Raw genomic sequence first — 22,869 nt, 5'->3', positions numbered from 1 at the left:
AAAATAAACTTCACTTTCACTGTGTGCAGTGCTTTCTCCACTGCTGCATCATTTTCCTTGGTCATCACCTTACTTCAAGCAGCAAGCAGGGTATTTTACAAGCACCAGCTATTTACATAATTTGCAAAACAAATACTTTGGACTGTACAGTCTCCTATTTGTGAGCAATCATGACCTAGCTTCAGGGTAAACTAACTGGAAACAAGACTATCCCAATAATAGCTTTTGTCATGCAGAACTATTTAACGTAATCAGAAACATTAAAACTGAGTGGGAGACAGATACATAGCTCAAAACTAAATGAAACTGAGGCAGAATGCTCTGTCCACAGCAACTCACCTATGGAAAGCAGAACAACATTCTTTAGATAGTCCTGTGTCCAGGTCCCAAGAATAATTTTGGGAAGGACTTATTTTGCAAGATTTTTTTTCTCCATTACCTGCTTTCTTTTCTTCTGAGAAGAAAGTTATGCTAATACTTTTATGCGTAACAGCAGAGACTCCTACTCTACAATTATAATTTCTACAATTCACTAAACGTTCTTCAAACCTAAAAGGCAAGGAGGGTGTTCAATTTTGTGTTTGCTTTTTGCTTTATTTAACATTTGGGCTATGCCTATTTGTCTTCAAATCAGTAAATTACAGTCACTTTTCTGCTGGCACTCAGCAGCACAACCCATTTTCCATGTGGCAGGGAATGGCTTAACTCACTATTTATTCTAGAGGATAGGTCTGTGTGTAGATGTGGTACTTGGGGACATGGTTCAGTCGTGGGCTTGGAAGTGCTGGGTTAATGGTTGGACTTGATCTTTAAGGTTTTTTCCAACCTAAACAATTCCATGAAGCAGCAGGTCCATTCATGCACATTCCACCTGAACCTGGAAGTGTTGGGTGGCTGGAGGCATCTGCAGTACGCAGGGGATGTGCCCAGTGCTCAGGAGAGAAGCATTTTACCACTGCTTCTCAGGAGTTACTCATCCCAAAAGAGCCAAGGTACCCATAACCAAGGTACTCAGCTTTCCTGAAGTTCCAAGAGTCTTTGTTTTATGCCTGAATTGTCCTTCCTTTTCTTCTGGAAAGAAGCACCATCTGTTTACTGTAGATGAATAGTATGGCAATGATGTGTAACACTGTTTTTGCATCCTGAAACATCCACCAAAATCATGAGCAGAGAAGCACTAATACCCTGCAGGAGGCTCTCTACGTCTCTGTTCTCTCTATTTTTATTATTTCTTAATTCCAGCTCTGAGACCTTCCAACCATTTTCCACAAAAATAAAGGAGATAATCAAATACATTAAAGTATTATTTTGACACCACTTGGCAGGATTTGTGCCAAAAAAGAAACAAGGGAGAGAGAAAGAAAGAACAAGGAGCTGCAGGTTTGGTTTCTTTTTAATGGAAGGCAACTCCCAGGAGTTCACATTTATCCTCACAGATAACCAGCTATTTTGGTTTCCTTCTCTCCCTAAAAACAGCGAGGAGTGCAAACACCAGCAGAGAACACTTGGGCTGATGTCAGTGTTAAAGAAGTGGAGGTTAAACTTGCCCTAAAGTCCCAAAAGGTGAAGTGAACAGAAGGGGGCAGGCTGGCAGAGAGGAGATAAAAATAGAAGAATGACTAGACTTCACTTGACAGCTATTTCTGGATCAACTACGGAAAGAGATCTGAGAAGCTTCGCTATTTGTAAGGGAGACAGACCAAAACATAGCTGCCTTCTAGAAGGCCACAGTCCTGCACAGCAGTTTTGTTTATGCTTCTACTTTTCTAAATCCTCATGTTCTCACTATTTGGAAACAGTGCTGTTCAGCCAAAACATCATTATGTGTCTAAGTGAGAAACCAGATGAGATTTTCTGGAGCAGGACAGCAATGCCTGTGGCATTTCAATTTAACAGAAACAAAGCTGACAGCACATTGTAAACTGGGTAGCAAATCACAATGCCAAGCAGAGTAAATGAAGCCACACAGTATTTTAGGAAAATAACCAAAACCCTGCAGTATCTCCAAAAGGATATCTTGTGTTTTCCCACTCCAAAATGATTAGTGAAATTCTAACCTGTTCCAATTATGGATATGGACTAACACCAACAACAGGGACCTCCCAATTATAGCATGGAGTGCTTGACTGATGTATGGCTCTGGGGATGAATATTTTTGCTTGTTCAAGCCCTTTCCTCTTGAGTACCTCTGCTAAAATTCCTTCCATTGAGTAATTTCTATCCAGACCCTGGCTGTGCTGGCTCTGTTCCCATTTAAAAGAAAACCTGCAGGCAGAAAGCAGTGCCATCTGCCCAGTCAGGAGCTGCTTTAATGGGCAAGTTTGATGTGAAGGGGAACAGCCTATTACACTTTATCTTCAACAGCAGGAGTGATGTTCTTCCTTTCCCAGGAGCAGGTTACAGCAAGCACTCTCATGCCTGAAGAATTTGTCCACAAATATACATAAATCTCAATGGATATGTGCAAGCAACCTCCAGAAAAAAATCCATCCAGCATCCCTTTTTTTCATGTTCAACTTGCAATTCAGTCTCTCCATTTCTCTTTACCTGTCATACCAGTTGGGTTTGCTCTGTAACAGCTTCATCAGCCTCCACTTTCTATTCCTGTAAGTGAATGATAACCCTGCCACCACACCTGAGAACGAGCAGTGGCAAGGCCCTGTTGTCCCTACATGGAGAATTCTGCTTTGAAGCTGTTTCAGCGTATTTTTTTCCTAAGGTTCTTGTCCCTTTTACATAACTGCTTTGACTGGATGATTTACTCTGAACTGTCATCTGGAGCAGGTCTGGGACTTGTGTGGCCCAGTTCAGGTTTCACAAGAAACAAAGGAAAAACTTCCTCTGAATATTTTCATCTTTGCAAATATCTTCAGGGCTGAGAAAAGATCTTTCTATTCTTGCAAATTAACCAAGCAGAGTTTTTATCCCTCCTTGTTGGGTAATCTTCTCACAAGACCATCTTTGCAGAGAGCAGTGGATTCTCTCTGGGCTGCTGGCAGTTTTACTTAATTGCATGTTTAACTTTTTATTCAGCAGTTAAACCCATAACGATGAGAAATGCACATATACAAGCAGCAAACTATTATCTGCCATTCAAACTCCCTAGAGAACTTACAAGCATTTTAATATTGCTGCCATACTTCTGTCCTCTTCAGAAGAAAAGTACAAGCATTCCACAGCTGGATGGGAAACAGGATTTAGAGGGTAAGTTCAGCGATACATCAGCTATTGCTGACCTGTAATGACTGGGAAAGTGGACATTTAGTCCTTAATATATATTAAAAGTTCTGAAAAAAATCAGCCAACTCAACCAGTGCTAAATACAAATAGGTATTAGAGACTCCACCATAGGTTCCTTCAACCCATCAAGCAGAAGACATTCTATCAGGGCACAGCAATTTCCATTCTCTTCTCCCTCTCCCCAGCTGTGAGGGCTAAATTAAAAAATAGTTTCCAGATGCTAATATACATTGGATTATATTTCCTACTTCATTCCAGAGCTACAAAATTTGCTCTGGAACATACTTGTTGCTACTGGATTGCTCTCTGGAAAGGCAACTTCTGTTTTAAAATGCTTCCAGCCCTTAAGACTGCAAACCCTTTGAAGAATGAATGATCTCTAACCAGCAATAAAGCCACTGAACTCCTGAAAACAGCAGATCAGCTTCAGCATTAACTATTATCCTTCATCACAGTATGCTAAGTTTAGAAATTAATGTTGCTAGCACTCCAGAAGGACCTGATTAATGGATCATCTCAGAGATGCAAAGATGTGACACTCCCCATGGCAGGTGCAAAACCCCAGTACTGCAGTCTGTTGTCAAAACCTCCAGTTCCCAATGATAAACTTCTGTGAGTCAGCTACGTGAAGCTAATACAAAAGAGTATGATAAACTACATGAGAATGTTGGAAACACATGAATTAACCAGCAAATTATTGTATTATAAGCTTTTCTAGTTCCTCTATTATTTTTTTTTTTCAGTACCCAAAGCTGCTAGGTATTTCCAGGCTTCTCTATCACAATGCAAAGGCTCTGGTGGGGACAGCAGTTCTGTTTGCTAGAGACCATCTCCAGGCCTTGGCAGAGGCTCTAGCTGACCACTGGCAGATCCACTCTGCTCCCAGCACACATGGAGTGTGTTTAGGGAAAGGAAGGATACCTGAGAGCCTCCTGGACCCACCAGATTAACACCAGCAAGGAATCTGTAACACCCATAAGTAATTCTCATTACAATTACTTCAGCTGCTTTCAGTCTTCAGGTACTGAACCATCCTGGTTCTCATTTAAGCTGCTTTTTTCTCCAGTAATGTGGTTTAAGAGCTCCAAGGAAATTTTCAAGTTTAAAAGCTACAGAACAAAAGGCAAGTAAGCTTTATGCTCTCTAATGAATGGTTATTGCTCCATTTTTTTAAGTGGTACTTACCACCATAAATATCTACTAAACTCACTTGCCATACTGGTGTAATCAGTGTTTTCCCAGGAAATATCCTTTGGTAAATTGATAAAAAAATAAAGTAGGAAAATAAATGAACAACTAGAAATGCTCCTTAAGAAAAATCTTCATACAGAGGAAAGACTGAAGATCAATGAACATTTAAGTATTTCACAGCTTAGGTCTATTCACTGCACAAGATCCAAAATAGTTTCCTTTGTGAGTATTGCATAATATGTTCATTCAAAATCTAACAAGTTTTCTCCCAGAACACACCAAGACACGGTTCTCTCCCCCGCTTTCTTGTCTTTTAAATATGAACACGAGACTTTCACAGCTGATAACATTATTCTGGAAACTACACAGAATATTCTGGAAAAGGCTGAAGCTGGGACTCCAGTGTTGTGATAGCCAATGTTTCCACATATTCAGATTCTTCACGCATCACTCTTTGAGAAAGGTAAGCACAGAACAAGTAGCTTTTACAGGGAATGAACTTTGGCCTCCAAACCATAAATAAGGAAAAAAAACCAAAACACACATACCTTCAAAGCACATTTCTGGCCTGTCTCCTTGTTGAAACACTCCAGTACTTTGCCATTGATTCCTAACCCTAGCACACGCTTGGAGAGCTTGTAGTCGTCCGTAACTGCGTGTTTTTTTATCTCTAGCTTGACATGGGCTGTTCCCCCAGGCAAGGATTTCACACTGCTCTTGCTCTCCACGTGACTCTCTGCCTGGGATTCCTGTTCACCTTCACTTTGTTCCATATCAGGGAAGAGTCTGGGATGACAGAGATACCCGACAGATTCCTGTGGGGTATCCTCAGCAGAGCCCCTTCTCTTAAGCAATCAAACCCAGTGCTTCAAGCAGTCCATTTGCTCGCCATTTAGTCCTGAGTAAAAACGTAAACAAGTGTTAGTAATTGATGTCAACTAATTGTTGTCCCACCTCACCGCTTTTCTCTTAACAAGATGACCAGGTGCCAGAGAGAATAAAAGTGAAGGGTCACCTCAGGAAAGCACACTTGAACTTCGCAGACCAGTCATCCCACTTCCAATACACACAGCTCTCAGTCTGCACGTATAAATCACTGCTTTTATTGCAACAAACAGTAACTGAGTAACTGCTGAGTCTTGGAGTAACACTACAGCTAAGCTCTGTACAACAGAAGAGAGCTTCGAGCTCATAAACCCGCATCAACCACTTGTTGCCTCAATGTTTTATGTAGAAATCCTCACAATGGTCCCCTGCCTCATCCCGACGCTCCCAAATTATGCAAGAGAACCACGAATACCTGGACTGAACCCCAGAGTGGCACTGCCTGGGCAGGCACCGAACTCTGGGACTGTGCTTTAATTGCCTGGGTCCACATGCCAGGGGCAGGGACCACCAAACCTCCCAAAAACTGAAGTCCGTGGAGATGCCATGGCGTGGCTCCCGAAGCCGAGAGGGTCCCGCTGGGGACTTGAGGGGGATCCCCGGGGCGGGTCCCGGTGCCAGCAGCCCCGTTACCACGAGCGGAGGCGCCGCTCGCTCAGCCCCCCGCGCTGAGGCGGCGGCGGAGGGCGGGAAAGCCCTGAGGCGAAGCCGGGAGAGCAGGGGGTGGCGGCGGCGGGAGCCGGGCGGGGGCAGCTCCACGCCGGAGCTCGATTACCTGCCTGTGCCGGCGCGGCCCCAGCCGAGGCTTCCCGGAGCGACTCGGGGAAGGCGGGCTCTGCCTGGGTCCGCCCCGCCGCCCCGGGCAGGTGCGCGCCGCCTTCCCGCCCCGAGCCGCGCCGGGCTGCCGGCGGCGGGACCGGCCCGAGCCCCGACAACCGGCCAGGAGCGGGCCGGGCCCGAGCGGGGAGCGGGAGCTGCCTCGTGTTCAGGTTCCACTGCTCGGCTCCCCTGAACAAGCCTGGTGGGGAACAACCCCGCGGTGATTTTAAGGTGATCTAGGGCGGTGATCTTAAGCACGATAATAATTTACTGTGGTAAACGGCCCTGACAGAGGGGGAAAATGAGGCTGCGGCGGCGGCTCCGAGCTGGTACCGCAGCGCGCCCGCGCGGTGGCACCGCCGGCCCTTCCCCCTGTGGGCTCCTGTGGGAAGGGGGAGAATCGCCACGTTCACTCCAAACTCTGTGTTAAACAGGCTGTTGCAGTGAGAGACGATAGCGGGCAGTGATCCTTCAGGCGCTTGGCTGCCGAAAGGGTGCTCTCAATACAGTCGCTAAACGCGACCAAAGACGCGGTCAGTCTTTCTTGGCACTTTCAGATGCACAGTCAGGATACTAAAAGAGATGGTTCCCACAGCAACTGTCGCTCATCACTGGTGCACAGAGTGTAGTTCCAGGGATGTGAAATGCTGAGCTTTTTTCCCTACATGTGAAGATGAGTCATGCATCGAAATGGAGCTGTATTCGTATCACTGGAAGGAGCTTAAAGTTCACATGCTTTACAAGTTAAAAATACATTTGTCATTTTACGTAACATAATGGCATCTGGAGTTCTAGCAGATAGGAAAATAATTAAAAGGGCTAATGAGCCCTTTCTCCAAGGAATAAAAAGTAGTTCAACTTAGCAGGATGCAGATCTGCAGTATATCACCATGTGATGTGATGCTACAGCTATTCTGCCTCAGGTTTCCCTTCCAGGCTTTCAGCAGTTCAGCTGCTGGAGGGCCTGCTCCCCCGATTCAGTTCACTTATTCTGGGCTAATCAAATCCCTGAGGAAAACAGCTATTTCCAATCTTTTCAGGTTTAGCTGTCAGCCGTCTTAGTCTGTATCACCTCCCACTGCAGTAGTCTCAGAGAAATGTGTATGTAACTGTGAGCTCCCAGGTTGCACACCTTCAATAACATGGTTCTGCGGTCACCAGCTTGCTCTGATTTTCCTTCCCATGGCTTCTGCCTGTCTTTGCTTTTCTGTTTGTCCTGAATGGTAACTTCCTTCTCTTTGCAACAGGTAACTATTATTCCTCTTCTCTGCACTCAGTCACTGGGGGCCAGACCCTTCAGAAAACTTCTAAATCTCTCCATTCTCTTCTGCCTTTTTTATTTTGAAAACCATAGTTGCTCACACCCATCTGTAGCTCCCATTCTTGGCCCCACTTTGGATCTTTCCATGTAACTCTCACCCAAAAGCTATGGCTGCCCAAAGCAGGCAGGAGTTACACTGACTAACACATTGAAGCTGGTAGAAGGCGATTTATGGCTCTATTCTAAGAAATATTAAATGTTGCAAAAATTCCAAGCAGATGTCTACTTAAGGGGTTGCTATTTTCTATAGTGTGTCAGAAGTAAGAAATTTCATTAAGAAACTATGACTCTAACTATTACAAGAATGAGTTTCTAAAAAAATAAGCTGTACATGGAAAGCTAGGAGGAAAGATGAGGGAATGAGACAGGATGTGTGAAATTAGTTGGTTCTACATGTCTCAGTTATGAGGCATCTCCTGATGAGAAGAGTTAAACTAGGATAATAAAAACCACATTTTTCAAGTCAGAGGAGTATCTCACTGGATGAAAAGGATGAAAAGCTTGTTTGGGTTCACCACCTGATGTTGCCTGGATATGCTCTTGGCAAAGTTCATAATTTTATCAGCAGCCAGTCATAAGTCTAAACAGGGCAATACACCTAAAAACCCAACGTGAATCATGGTTAATAAGGCCTTACTTCAACTCTCTGCTAATTTCAACCACCATAAACTCCTAAAATGCCTTTTTAGCATCAGCCCAAGTATCAGACAGCCTCACTCTACACAAGGATGACCCCAAAATAAAAAGCAGCTCCTGAAGCCTCTCTTGGTGCTCATGGCAGGTGAAGCTCCACTAGCATCCTCTGGAGATGCTTATGGAGAATACACTGACAGGTCCACTGCAATTCCTTGAGCCAGCGGATGTTTTTCACTCAAACAGATGTTTTTATTTATTGATTGATGTTTGCTTTTTGAAGTTAAAAAAAACCCTAAAATAGTACTATTACAGGCTAAGAGCCTGCTACAGCAAAAGTTCTTTCATCTTCACAAAAATCCCTAACACTGTAAATTAAATATTAATCCTACTTTTACCAGAAGTCCCCAACAGCAACAACATAGAGCAAGTTAAATTTCAAAAGAGAATTTGGTATAGCTCAGTTATGCCTGCTTTTCCCCAAAATAAAACACTGGCTTATAGGAGAAAACAGCAGATATTAAGGTCCTGTTCTTTAAATAAGCTTAGGGGCAGCAGCCCCTTTCCTCTAACCAGTGCCTTAACCTGGTGAAGCTTTTTATTTTAGCCAGCACACAGTTTGGATATGTTCTCCTTGATTTTATCATGTCTTGGATATCACAGATACCTGCTTTACAGACAGACAGCACCACTCTGTTTAAACAGAGAAGGTTAATTTTGGCTATTTCACTGGGTATTTTCACTGCCTCTTTGTTGTGCTGTAGCAATTCAATAACTGGGATCAAAGACATTTCAGACTTTCAGATGTCTCATTTCCTAATAAAAACAAAATGAACTGAGTTTGCAGTCATCTGGAGAGCTAGGAAAGCTGATGTCATCAAATGTTCTCTGAGGGATGGCAGATCTTGAGGAGTAATACCTGAATGGTACAGGGATCTCAGTTTCCTTGTATACAAAAGTGATTTGCTTGGTGGTCAGCCCTTTGATAGCAATGTCTCATGGAAATAGCTGTGATAAAGAAATTACCAGCTGAAAACTAGTGACTTGTTTTTCTGAAACTTTGCTTTGTCTGAGTAACAGCTCTCTATTTTTTTCTGCTGTTATGAGAAATCCACACTCACAGGATGCATTATATAGATGTCACCAAAGAGAAAATCATCTGTACTGTCAGGTTGAAATGAGGACACGGCTTTGTCTGGTTGGGCGGTTGCAACAACCTTATTAAATCCCCCAGGAAGTTCTTCAGAAACTGCATCTGTGATATTAAAAGAAAGAAAGGGCAGCTCTACAGAGTAACATTTTGATATGAAGGAGAACAAAAGCAGTCTCTTGTAGGATCTTTAGTTTAAATTGTCATGTACACAGTGGTCTGAAACACAAACTATATGCATGTTTTCTCTCCTGTCTTTTGGCTCTGCTCTGGAGGTGTCTGTCTCAGACTTATCAAAAAGGCATGAAAAAAAACCAAACTCAAAAAGCTCATCAGCAAACAGCCTGGCTCTTTTCTCTCCTGGCTGACAAAAAAACAGGTTTATAAAGCTCTTTCATAGGCAATGATCTTTACTGATGCTTTGTTGCTAGAAGAACTTCTCTTTTATTCTCAACACCCTCTGTCTTTGTGTCCATGGGATTACAGTATGGTTTCCAGGAGGAATTAAAATTCTGTCTATGAAGCAGCTTCTAGTTAAGGAAACAGAAGTCTCAAGAACACTACTATCACCATCTGGAGAGCCTGTCCTGGTACTTGACTTTGTTCCTCAATATAAATTCCTCCATGTTAGCACATAGCAGGTATTTGCCTATAGAAATACAGACGAGGATAGAAAAGCTGCTTTTTTATGCCTGGCTTCAGATATCCTATTACAGGTACCTTGTCTTGGTCATTGAGAAGGTTTTGGGAGGCTCCATCCACGTTCCTCCACAGCTTATTGATGGGGGTGTCAGAGAGATACCAGCTGGACATTTCCCTTTCAGCAGACATGAAAAAAAGATACATTTTTTTTCACAGAAGAATCATAAATCAAATGCATAAAAAACCTTCTAATCTGTCTAGAGGAGATGGTGCTTCATTTTATGCTGCAGTGGAGCAGAAGAAATTAATCTCTTTCATGGAAACGTCCTGCAACTAATGGGTATGACAGCATTACTTGGGAGTCCTGGGCTGGCTTTCTAGACCACTCAGGAATACAATTTTTGCAGCATTCGAATCAAGCAGCAAAACTCCTATCAGATGCCACACTGTATCACCTTCTAGGTCACCATGTGCCACAAGCCTCAGGACAACGAATATGCTGAGTTCCTTATAATAACCCAGGGTATTTTTTCACAGCTTGAAATAAAACCCATTCCTTTCTGAACATCCTACTTCTCATGGAGCCAGCTCAGATGTCCCTGTATCCATGGCACAGCTCACCCACACCCTGGAGACTCCTCCATTGTTACTCACAAGGTTGTGAAATCAAAACCACAACATTAAATGCAGCACCTGTTGTTGATTACAGGAGTTGGTGTATCCTACTCGAATAACGAGCTGGCCCCTCTGAACAAGGAACAGCTGCTTGTTGTTGTAACGTTGGGTCACGCCCTGCGGTTCCTTACGCTACGGCTCAGGGTAAGGGCCAGGCAGCAACCAAAGGGGTGACTTACATTCAGTCTTTCAAGCTACTGGTGAAGGTAAGTCCAGTCCCCAGGCACACAGACCCCTCTCAAGCGTTACCATTCTGGATGTCACTTTTCATTTACACCAACTCTACAAGATCACAGGAATGTCCAAATGCTCAGCCGAAGTCGAGTAACACCCGCAGTGGGAAGGGACTCTGACCACCGGTTTTCCCAAGAAGACATTTAGCACCAGATGGTGCTGTTGTGTCAGTGAACTTTCCTGGGAGGCTTACTGCCTATTCTGGATTTTCTTCCCTGACTTTATTGCGAGCTTTGAGCTTTCTTTGATACCTTTCATAACTAAAGCCTAGCATTAATGATATCACCCAACAAGATTTCTTGCTACTGCCTCTGTAATGTCCTTATTATTCAAGACAGTACTCTGGAAAGCAATTTATATGAATATAAACTGGGTTTAAACAACTAATTTGTGTGAATGTCAGCAATTTATATTGACTGTGCAGGGCCTGGGACAATGGCACATCGGGCACACTGTGCTGTTCCCGTCTTGGGGCATTGCCCTGTGCCCGCGGACTGCCAATGAGCACAACGTTCATGTCGAGTGATGAACCACTGCTGAGTGCTCCTGACTTCAAACTGATCACAGATTTTTTAGATAAAACAGCCCAGGCATTAGCCTGAATATTTTTTTGCGGTGGTCTCCTAAAGAAGTTTCCAATGCAAATGCAAGCTCCTTTCAGCTCCTTTCTCAATGCGCACACCCATCAGCTACTTCGACACAATGCTCATCTCTCCGGGTCCTGCAGGACCGTGAGCAGAGCGGCTCGGGTCCGGTGCCTGCGGCTGGAAAACCAGTGCGGGAGAGCGGGACGGGCACTGGGAGCAGCCGCTGCCGGCACAGCGCAGACCCCGCTTCTGCGGCGGTGTTTCCTCTGCACAGTACTGAGCGTGCCTTCCCTGCGCCGGAGATACAAATGGCTGCTCAGCCCCAGCACAGAGCCTGCACAAAAAGCCTCCTCCAGGCCAGGATCACTAGATGGAGCCCAATTCTAAGTGAAAAAAGGATGCAGACAGCTCCTCAATGCCGGCGCCGCGCTGCAGCGCTCCTGCCGGCACACCAAGCTGGGATCTCAGCGTCCCCCCCGAGGCTGACGACGAATTAAATATCTTCTGAATGTGCAGGTTCACTGTGGTGTGCCGGAGACAAGAGCTGCTCCCACCTCCTTAGTCTGGATCTGTTCAAATCCATCGTGCTGCTGCACCACTGACAGAAGATTTAAACAACCTCGGATTTAGATGTTGAAGGGGCACAGGCACACAGGTGTCCTCTGCAACCCTGAGCCAGGGCTACAAAGGGCCCTCCGGTCTGAATGTTGTGCTTGCTGTGCACAGGAAAGGTGAGGACTGAAATTCCTCTGCCAGCCCCTCGCCTCCCCTGTGAATTTACACACGTTCAGAGGAAGTGTGAACTGAAGTCTGTCAGGCTCAGAAGCAAACTGGTCAAGGAGTGCCTGCAGGCTGATATTCCCACCCCTTTGAGATGGCCCTTAGAGTACTGGATGGATGGATAGATGGATGGATGGATGGATGGATGGATGGATGGATGGATGGATGGATGGATGGATGGATGGATGGATGCTTAGATGGACCTCAGGACCTCTCTCTTCACATAGCTGAGTATTATTAGCAGCACTCCTTACTGCACTGCCCCTGATTCAGGACAGAAAACGGATGGAAGTGTGCAGGAGGCTGAGTAGCTGCCAAATGAAACTGTAGGGAGTGAAAGCCTGAGTCAGGAGCTGAACACAGCCTGCCTGCTCTCAGGCTCATTCCCATGAAGGGAACACCCTTCTAACCTCACCCTTATCAGCATTCTGCCTTCCCCTCTGCTGCCGGCCCCATCCACTTCTGAATGTTCTGAACGGCACAATGATTACTAATATTTTTAACATTTGACCTACTGCAATGGAGGTGACAGACAGACCACTCTCATTCTCTCTTATCTCTAATACGGGAAGAGGTGGCAACTCGTGGCAGGAAAAGACAAAAGCAACCAAGCTTTTGTTATAAAGTGTTCAAAACTAAAAGGGTCAATAACCCTAAAAGAAACCGAAATATTTCCTCGTGGGTTGCCAGATTTTAACTCGACAATGTTCTATAAATGCAGGACAAAACGGTGGTGGTGTAGCCTTTTCCAGGAGACTTTGCTGAGCTGATACCTGGTTCACAGGAGACTCCCAGGTGACCAAGACAATCCTTATAAGACAACCTATACAGCGTGACAACCACACAATCGCTGCCCACAGCAGCAGACCCTACAGCACACCCTCCTCCTACTCCCCAGGTTTCACTGGAAATTGCCCCAGTCCTCGTTTGCCCCTCCAGCCCCCGGCCTTGCCGCTCCCCGAGCACCCACTGCACCGCTGCTCCAGCGACCCGGAGAGGCGCTGCCAGCTCGGGGAGGATGCCGAACCGCCGGGGAGGGGAGGCGTGAAACGACACCGCAAAACTACAAATGCTTAAAAACAAATGGAAGGACAATGCCACACAATTGCGGGAAAATCAAAGGGAGCGGCGCCCAAGGCCGGGCAGGAGGCGGTGGGCGCTGCCGGCCCCGCCCCGGGCGGGCCCCGCGCATGCGGCGGCGGCGCCCATTGGCAGCGCCCGGCGCGCCGGCCCCGCGTTCCTGGAAAGTTCTTGGAAATGGATCAAAGGCGTTTCCGCGAACACGCGCGGCGGCGGCTCCGCACGGCTGCCCTCCCTCCCCCCCTCCTCTGCCTGCCCACCCGCCGGGAGGGCTCCGCTCCCCTCCCTCCCCCGGCCATGGCAGCATGGACGCGGCTGTGCTGGACACAGCTATTTATACCTTCTCTTTTTTTTTCCCCTCCTCCCCTCGTGGCTGATATAGGAAGAGTGATGCGAACACAATACGATTCCAGGAATTCCTCACTTCCTGGAACAGATTAAAAGGGACACACAAAAGATTACTAAGGAGGTTTGCCCTTTTTTTTTTTTTTTTTTTTTTCCCCTCCTCCTTCCACGGAGCTTCATTTTTCCGGAGCCAGCGCTGAGACAGGTCGCTGCTCCGGCTCTTCCCGCAGCATTCGGGGAGAGCTTATTTATTGGTACCTATTTATTATTATTTCAGAGTGCTCTGAAGGAAGATCAGTTCCTCTTTAAATATATATAATTTCCTTTTTCTCTGGTAATTTTGTAAACTTTTTTTGCTGCTGTTTTCTGAAAAGCAGAACAAGAATACATTATTTTTTCTAAAGCACTGAGAGTGCACGCATTTCCTTGGCCAAAGTTGCTGAAGTCTTTGGACGGACAGCTCGTCTTCTGCTTGGCTTTTCCTGTGTCTGAAACAACCTGCCGAAGGGGTTTGCTGCGACTCGCCAGCCTTCTCTCACCGTGAACCCCAACTAGAGGCTGAACTCGCTGCTTCGGGGAAGCAAAGAAGGCAAGAAGAGAAGAAATAATTTCTCACCTTCTTGAAGACTTAATGCTTTTCCCTTGGTCCGGGAGTGACATGATCCTCTGTGTTCAGGGGTAAGATACTTTGCAGCCTTCTGTGAAAAGCTGTGCTTTGATAATTGTAATTAGGAAGGTTCTCTGTGACAGTTTTTCAGCTCCTGTATGTTACCATGTGTGACTGTAATGGAATGGGAATGACTCTGGCTGGCCAAGTGCTGAGTTCTATGTGTCTGTCCTGTGTGCCTGTGATTTAGATTCCAAAGCCAAAATCATGGAACCATAAGGTATTCCTGATTTCCATGCTTTCTAGTGCTGAAAAACTCCCAAAGTCTTTGGGAGAGTAAGAATAACTTGGAGTGTGTTGTTCAGTGTGGTGGACACAGCACCAGCGCAGACACCAGCCCAACACCATAGGTGCTCTCTAACGTCCTTTTGGAATCAAACTGCTTACAGGGAATAACTTCCCTGGAGTTTAGGTGCTTTGGTCTTTTTTTTTTAAGGAGGTATTTATACTAAATTAATGTCAGTTTTGTGTAAGTTTAAGTGTATCTATAGATGCACAGCTTTCTGTAGAGTGAGAGCCACAGGGGGCACACGGATAGTTCCACATCTGCCTTCAGAAGAACAGGTGACATCCAAATGCCTTCTCTGGTATCAGCTCTGATGTGTTGGCACTTCGGTGTTCCTGTGACCAGCTTAGTTTATCAGCTGAGGAATACCTGGTGTGCAGGAATCACCTGGTATTTTTACACATGCTACATACTTGGAAATTGTGAGCATTTGTTTCAGTCTGAGCCATCATGTCAGATTTTCCTATCACTCCAGTGTATGGTGGATTTTCCTCAGAGTAAAATCTTCCTTGTCTGCCTACAATGACTGAAGCACGGGGATTTTTCTGCCATTTCCCCCTCAAAATCTGTTCCACAGTGAAGGAGAATTTGTGTTTACTTTCCTACTACGTGAGGGGTTTGTTTTCACTCTTATTTTCAGTCTGCAGCTGCAGTTCCAAAAGCCATGGCAAAGGGAATTCAGTTTTCACTGAATTCCTTTGGGAATTTGCCTTTGGGAAACCCTTATCAGAACCTTTTCTCCAGGGTCAACATACCAGAGCTACTGCTTCCCTTACCCACCAAGAACTTATTATGGAGCCAGATGTATAGATGTTTTCCTTTTAATATCTATTTTGAAGGCCATTTATTGGTCCATTTTTATTATCCTCTAGGATTTCATATATCCTGGACTCCATCCTTTCCATCCTATTCAGACCAAGCTCCCAGTGGAGTGTTGGGCTGTGGCTGATGGAAGGGAGAGCAGCTCCACACTGTTTCTTGTAGTCTTTATACTGTGTTATAAAGTTTAGCTTATCAGCACACTAACTACAAAGCCAACACTAAATGGTATCAGACATATCTGATTCTCCTCAAATTTCTTGCAATTCCAAGGCTTTCTGAAACACTAACTGCCAAAGTATAGGGAAGTTCATTGGCTGTTTCTCTGGAGAGTGAGCTAGACATGCCAAATTTCATATGGTTGTTTGCTTCCTCCTCACAGCTGTTGTAGGAACACTTTGCTCTATTCAGTCCTGATTCTTCACGTCTTTCCTCTGCTTTCTCTCTTACAAGCACTATTTGCAAATCCTTTCTCTGCCCCACCAAAGGGCTGACTTTTTCGTGTCAGCAAACCTTTTTTAACCTGTCCTTATCCCACCACACTCTTCTTTAACCGTCTTGCAAATGTTCTTGCATTAAAAGTTGTAGTCTGCCATTACTTGCTGATCCCTATGTTCTCCCATTCCTGTGCTTGGAGCAGCTCTGTTTGCTCCCAGCAGCAGCTCTCCTTTCTTCAACCTATGTACAAAGTTGTTTAGGACACCAGCACCTCCCAGTCTGTTGAAATTTCTAATCCTTCTCCTCTCTTCCACCATGTTCCTTTGAGCCTACAGCCACACTGGGAGGTTTTGTAGGGGCATAAGGCTGGTCTATAGAAGGAAAATAGGAAATGTGTGAGCCTGGCCTTTCTCTGGCTGCAGTGGAAGGATCCCCACAGTACCTGCATGGGGTCTGGGCTCCTCCAGCCTCCCGTGGAAGAAAGAGTAAGGCAACAGAGCATGAGTAGAGTGGGAAAACTCATCTCAAGCACATGGGCTCTGTAAAAGAAATCCACTGACAAATTCACACAGTTGGTGTGGTTTTTGGAGGACCAAACTGTGAACTGATACAGCCCTTGAAATAAACAACTTTCCTCCCGATTCATGGCAGACATTTCCCTGTGTTGCTTCGCTATCTCTCCCTTCCTTCCCCGCCTCTCAGCCAATTCCTGATTTCCTCTTTCAAGTTGGTATATAAAAAGAAAAAAAGTTCCATGCTATGAAAAGTTTTCCTTATGTTCCAAACCTTTCTGGAAGGATAGGCCAGAAAGATTTTCCAGGAGAAAATAAGTTCAGAGAGATTTGGCACTTGGACTGCAGTATTCAAGTTCCGGCGAGTGAATGGTGCAGGACTGATTTTCCTTAGTACCAGTCACAGTCATCTTCAGCTTAGGGAACAGTTGGTATGAGAGACACTGCTGTGCCAGCAGGCCCAGGACATCGTCCTTGCACAGCACCCATTGGTAATTAGGTTCAACACAGGCAAGGACCAGAATCGCAGAACATTCTGAGTTGAAAGGGACTCACATGGATGATCGAGCCCAGCTCTGAGTGACCCATATGAGGATCAAATCCATGACCTTGGTGTTATTTGCACCATGCTCCAAGCAGCTGATCTGGCTTAATGGTCCTCCTTGTGCAAAAAGGGGGGGTAATGGAGAATTGGGAATCTCCCTTCCCCAAGGAGACAGGTAGCTAGGCAGGTCGAAAATGCAGGTCCTGCGACCAAGGGTCCCTGGTGAGGACAAGAGCCAGCAATCACTTTTATTCAGCTTGGCTTCCTACCCATTAATAGAAATTAAGAAACACAGATTAGATACCATGAAAGCCAAGCAGGTATCCTTCTTCTGAAATGTGATTTGACACGTAGAAAAAGAAAGAATGTTCTTTCCTAAATACCAACAGAATAGCAGGGGTTTGCTATGTATTGCAAGGGCAAGAGTTTCTCTCTGTAGATTTAAATTTACCTTACTCCAAACCTCCATGGTTTGTTTAGAAATGCAGAGATGTGGAACTGATCATGGTTCTCACTTACAAGGTGTGAAGGTGCTTTCAGGTTCTTTCTAATCTACTTTCCTCCCACATCTCTTCTTCTTGTTCTCTGTCCCATACTTGAGTCTCAGCAGTTTGAGGTGGTGGGGTACAGCTATGATCAGGTGCAGATCAGTTTACAGCACATTTATTTATGTACCTAAGTGTCCCTGTTCACATAGAGCACAGGGAAGGAGGACGATCTGAAGGAAAGCACTTAGGACTTCAGAGTCTTTCTGCTTCTCTTCAATGATTGGGGAGGTGGCTCTACCCTGTGCCATCACTGTCAGCGCCAGTGGTCCTGTGGCAGTGTCACACTGAGGACTGAATGTATTTCTCCCAGCCATCTTCTCTTTAAAGTGCCTGAAAGACAGGTGTGTTGGGGATGGTGGGGGGATGTAACACAGGACATGCAGCAGGACAGGGGACACAGCAGCAAAGAGCTTACACACTGGGACTGAAACTAATTTTTGCTCAGGAGCTTGCCTGGGAATGAAGACTCTCCTGGCCTCTGACATCCATCCTCCCCTAGAGCTCTGCTTTCCTTTAGGAATCCCTGTGCTGCTGAGGAGGAGCACCTATGAGAGCTCCAGGCTCTGTGAAAATGCATTTAGATGCTGAATAGCTACACCACTTTACGCCACAGGGGAGTAAATGTTCTAGCAGCCTGGCCATGGCAGAGCCTCCTCCTGCAGTCCTGCACAGCCACACTGACTCCTCCATCAAGCTGCTGAACAGTGGGGTGGGTGTAGTGCACAGGCTTGGCTAAAACAAGAATTCCCACTGTTCTCCTACATGATCAGCTCACTCTGAGTTCTGACAGATTCATTTAGGATCAGGTCATCCTTGAGCAGAAAGTGGGTAGGATAAAACCCAAGCTATTGCCAATTCTGCTTCTAATTATATTGCAGTAAATGACAATCCCACTGGCAGAAACAGAAATGCTCCAACATCGTACTCCTGTAACTGAAGCCATAATGCTCATAAACCTTACAGCCCCTGAAACTATATATTAAAAGGCAACATCTAAAAATTTCAGGTTCAAAATCATTCTAAATCACAAGACTGACCACCTTCTATAAGGCCAAAGAGGCAAACTCACTGTCCCTGTTTCTAAGGGCTCATCTTTAGCTGTGTTCCTTCCTCCTCCCTCGCCTCTCTCAGAAACAATGGTGCTGAGGATCTGTTTGTAAAACATAACATGTTGTACAATGTAGCATGCACTGAACAGACCCTGCAACTGCTCTCAAGGCAAGGAGAAATAGCAGAGTGTGCCTTTCTTTTCAGACCTCATCCTTTGCTGGCGGAGGAAAAGATCAGGAGACTGTCACTCAGGGGCATTGAGGAATTGTCAGAGCCCATCATGCAGCCTCTCCCAGTTACAGCCTTCCAGGAGGAGTCTGCACCTGCCCTTGCAGCTCCAGTTCCAGACAGCAACCCACCTCAGACACGGGACCCTGAAGAAGATCTTCTCTGCATTGCAAAAACCTTCTCCTACCTGCGAGAATCTGGTAAGACTCAATTGCAAAGTCACAGGATCAGAAGGGTGCAGGAACCCAGCTCCACAATCTGAGCAACAGGAAGAATCTCCTGATCCCACTTCAGACAGGAACCTACCTGGTTCTGTCACAGCCATGACTGGCTCTTACACACACAGCAAGTGTATCTGCAGTCTCTACAAACTTACATCATGAACTAATTTATTGCTTTATCTTTTGTAACTGAACTAGGAGAAGGAATTGCAAAAAGCAAATTGTTTTTTCTCTGTAAACTGCAGCTGCTGCAGCAGCCGCCAGCCTCATCCCAAGCCCCAGCACAGCAATGGCAAGCATAGGCAGGAAACCTTTAGAACTTGGTCTTAATTTATGAAGGTCTTGCCAACTCTGGCTCTGGTTGCTTCCCAGGCCCTTAACCTGGTTGTCTTCAAGGCTTCCCTAAATGTACTGCCAGCCCTAGAATATGTTCTTTCCCTAATAAATTCTTTCTCGGATGTTTTTCCAGGCTGGTATTGGGGTTCCATCACCGCCAGCGAGGCCAAGCAGCATCTGCAAAAGATGCCTGAGGGCACCTTCCTGGTGCGGGACAGCACCCACCCCAGCTACCTGTTCACACTGTCCGTCAAGACCAACCGAGGGCCCACCAACGTGCGCATTGAGTACACTGACAGCAAGTTCCGCCTGGACTCCAACTACCTGTCCAAACCTCGCATCCTGGCCTTCCCAGACGTGGTCAGTCTTATCCAGCACTACGTCCTGTCCTGCACAACAGAAAGCAAGACCGAGGCTCCTTACCCGCCTCCGTCTCCTCTACCTCCCCTGCAGAAAGAGCTGGCAGCAGCCGCGGTACACTTGAAGCTCATCCGGCCGCTGGGCCGCAAGGACAGCGTTCCCAGCCTGCAGCACCTGTGCCGGCTGCGCATCAACAAGTGCACGGCCGACGTGGAGCAGCTGCCCCTGCCCCGGCGGATGGGGGAATACCTGAAGCAATATCCGTTCCAGCTCTGAAGCGTGGCCCTTCTCTCTCAGGCACGAAGGAGAGACACAACCACCAACTCTTTATCTCCGTCCTGCTAGAGGTGGGCGCAGCAAAGACCTGATTATCAGCAGAGACTGCATCCATCTTTCCTCTCCCCTTCTCTTCACCTCCATTCCAGCCCCAGGGAGGAGTGGGTTGTTTCAGTGAGCAACGGGGCACCAGCTGAGCTCTGACCCTCGGGCCGTGCCGGCAGTGGCTGGGAGAAGCTCTGTGGGCATGGCCACACTACTTGAATGTCAGAGTTGCTGTGACACCGGACATGTTAACGTTGTTATTTTTGCTATTTATTTCCATGGCAGTTTCTTTCCTCGTGGTATTTTTAAAGCACCTTTTACTTTATTGGTTTTTTTTTGTTTGTTTGTTTCTTTTGTGGAATTAGAGATAGCATAAAGGCTTCCAGCCAACTGGCAGCTGAATCTCTGTGGGAATTTGGATTCACATCCAAACAGCTTCTGTTTGAGCCTGTCCCTGTGACAGGTTACAGGAGTCTACATCCAAGCTCTCCTAGGCTTCTGGGGTATGTGAGACTCAGATGACTCTATCCAGACCCACCTCTACAGAGGTAAAGACTATTTGTTTTTTCTTCCTTAGCTACAGAGGGTATCACAACCTCAGAGCACAGTGGGAGCTCCCAGAGACGTGCTGCATCACACATGGACAGGAGACTTCTTTGAGGAAGCTCTTCTTCCTTGAGAGCTCTAAGCAGAGATCTGGGTAGTGAAGTTGGGCCAGGGAGCACTCATCCCATCTTTTTCCATCTTCTCCATCTCCAAAGGAAGTTTGTGACAAAACATTTCAAAACAAGTTATTAGAAGCAAATTTTCTCATATGTAGGCAGAATGATTTCATTTCAGAGCACCCTGTGTTTGGCTTGTGTTTTTAAAGTGCTGTTCCCTGACCTTGCCCTTGTCTGAGACACAGGGCAAGCCCAGGGGCTCCTAGAGCAGGGCCTCGGAGACAGCTCTGCTGGGCTGCACCAGTGACACGCACAGCTTCAGGATATTTATTTATTTATTTCTGGGGTAGCACTTAGAGGCACCTCAGCCCACAGAGCTGTCCTTGCTCCCACAATGCCACACTGCTGCACGCTCTGCTCCTGCCAGCATTAGTCACTGGCCACATGGCTTCTGCCAGCTCCAGGCTGGCACACACACTGGAAACCACAATCCAATGTTGCTGTTTGCCAGGGCCCAGACCTCTCCTCCCCCCTGCTCTGACTTGCATGTTTGTTATCCAAAATTAGGCTTTTGGCTCTGGGTTTCCTTCTCACACCCCATCCCTTTCACCCCCTGCAGATGAGGCACAATGGCTCTTCCCCTGCTCTTTTACACACAGGAGGGACAGACAGCAGATGGGATCTGCCCCAAACCAGCACAGACAAGTTGCACCTTCCTGTTCATTTGCTGAATCTCATCATCATCTTCCCAGCCTTGCCATCAAGTGAGAGTAGAGAGGGAACAGACAGCTTTACAGAAATTACCATGTTATTTTGCCCCTAAGACCCCCTGACTTGTTCTAGCATGAATGAACGTGAAGGATTCCTTGTTCTTCCCTCCCTGGGACTCTCTCTAAGGCTCTGTAAATCAGAATGGACAAACCCCCAGCTATAGCTGAGTGTTGGAAGAGAAGATGGAAAAAGATGGGATGGTGACCCAGGAGACAAGCTGAAAAAAATGGGTGAGTTTCTTCCACCCTATCTTAAAGCTGCCAAAAGGGACGAGATGGCCTGCTGTGCTTAGTCAGTGTCCTTTTTTTTTTTTTTTCTCTCCACATTTATACAAGTTTGTGCTGTTGCAAGCTTTGTTTTTGATACTTTGATGATTGACAGTGTGCATGTGTGATGTCAAGTTTGCTTTTTGGTATATCCTTTCCCCCTTCCCCTCTATGGCAGCAACCATGGAAAGGTATTGAATGAGAATGAAAATTTAGAAGGCAAAAAGGAAAACTTTTAAAAAAAATAATATAAGTGATAAACCACTGAAAAGGCTTCCTTTTATCCAAACACCTCTATCTGCCTGAGGACACTGGGAACAAGGAAACCACGGCTCTCCAAGGAGCAGCAGTGATCTCAGGAAGCCCACACAGCTCAGCCACAGGCCTGGTAACTACAGCTTGGGAAAAATCAGTTGGAGAAGTGTACAGCACAAAAGGGCAGGTTGTTCAGCTCTCTGAAACTTGCCTTCTACTTGATCTGTTCTCTGTTGGGGGTGATGGGGAGGTCAAGCTGTGGGTTTGACTCACTGCCCCAAGAGAGCCCAGGAGCTCCTGGCTGACCCCAAACTGAAGGCTGTGAGCTCCCACGGGCAGGGACCAGCTCTGTTCTGTGTTTGTTCTGCATTTAGCACAGTAAGGATCTCTAGGTGCTACTGCAATACAACAAATAAACAATACAGTTACTCCAAAAAGTCAGTTTCTTCTATCTTGAGACAGTTTGTTAAAAATCATTTGACTCTGGATTTTAAATAAACATTTTAAATATACTTTAAAGCCACTCAATGTAAAAGTCTTTGGTAAAATCCAAATGGATTAATTCATTTTCTGCTTAGAGAAATCCTCCCCAATAACACAGGCCAAACTCTTGACCATTTTTTTCAAACAAGACAAAAAGCCTTTTAACAAAAAAAAAAAAAAAGAAAAAAAAAGAAAAAAAAAAAGGCCCTTCAGACACCAGGGAAAATAAACACCAAAATTCTCAGTGTGGGCCTGGTTCTTACTGCACACAGATGAGCAGCAGCAGATCCCAAGTCCCAAGTTAATAAGGACTTGAAGGCACATTTTTTAATTATGTGGGAGAACAGAGGAATTATTCTTGTATTGTTTCTGTGTGCCATAGAAAACCAATACAATGCAGGGGAAAGAAGGCAGAACATAAATGGGCAGATGATGCTTTGGGTGGGAGATCCAGGGCAGATCCATTCTCCCTTTTTCTGGGGCCGTTGGGCTGCAGTGTCCCTGTACCTGTGGTCTGGCC

The 22,869-nt window shown here is 45.9% G+C and overlaps 2 protein-coding genes across 7 annotated transcripts in view; one reads left to right on the top strand and one right to left on the bottom strand.

The window, feature by feature from the left end:
• Positions 1–6,176, bottom strand: part of MAPKAPK3 (MAPK activated protein kinase 3) — a 56,811-nt gene extending 50,635 nt beyond the window's left edge. For 4 of the 6 annotated variants that reach the window (XR_008439216.1, XR_008439214.1, XR_008439215.1 and 1 more), the window contains exons 1-2: positions 5,732–6,051; positions 4,980–5,329 (exon numbers count right to left, since the gene is read on the bottom strand). Coding sequence is in view for 3 of the 6 variants with exons in the window: in XM_053989399.1 (XP_053845374.1) it covers positions 4,980–5,204 (225 nt within the window). In the remaining 3 variants the exon portion in view is untranslated. Of the gene's footprint in view, positions 1–4,979; positions 5,330–5,446; positions 5,528–5,731; positions 6,052–6,091 lie in introns of those variants that run through there. The other 2 variants (XM_053989400.1, XM_053989401.1) reach the window with 2 other exon arrangements.
• Positions 6,177–13,507: 7,331 nt separating this feature from the next.
• CISH (cytokine inducible SH2 containing protein) lies at positions 13,508–22,378 on the top strand. The gene is made up of 3 exons (XM_053989198.1): positions 13,508–14,260; positions 18,651–18,874; positions 19,365–22,378. The coding sequence occupies exons 1-3, from the start codon at positions 14,214–14,216 to the stop codon at positions 19,865–19,867; spliced, it is 774 nt and encodes a 257-aa protein (XP_053845173.1). The 5' UTR covers positions 13,508–14,213; the 3' UTR covers positions 19,868–22,378.
• The last annotated feature ends 491 nt before the right edge of the window (positions 22,379–22,869 follow it).

Source organism: Vidua macroura, chromosome 13 (genome assembly GCF_024509145.1).
Source record: "Vidua macroura isolate BioBank_ID:100142 chromosome 13, ASM2450914v1, whole genome shotgun sequence".
NCBI lineage: Eukaryota > Metazoa > Chordata > Aves > Passeriformes > Viduidae > Vidua > Vidua macroura.
The sequence above is the reverse complement of the archived record's forward strand: the minus strand, read 5'-3'. Positions and strand labels throughout refer to the sequence as shown.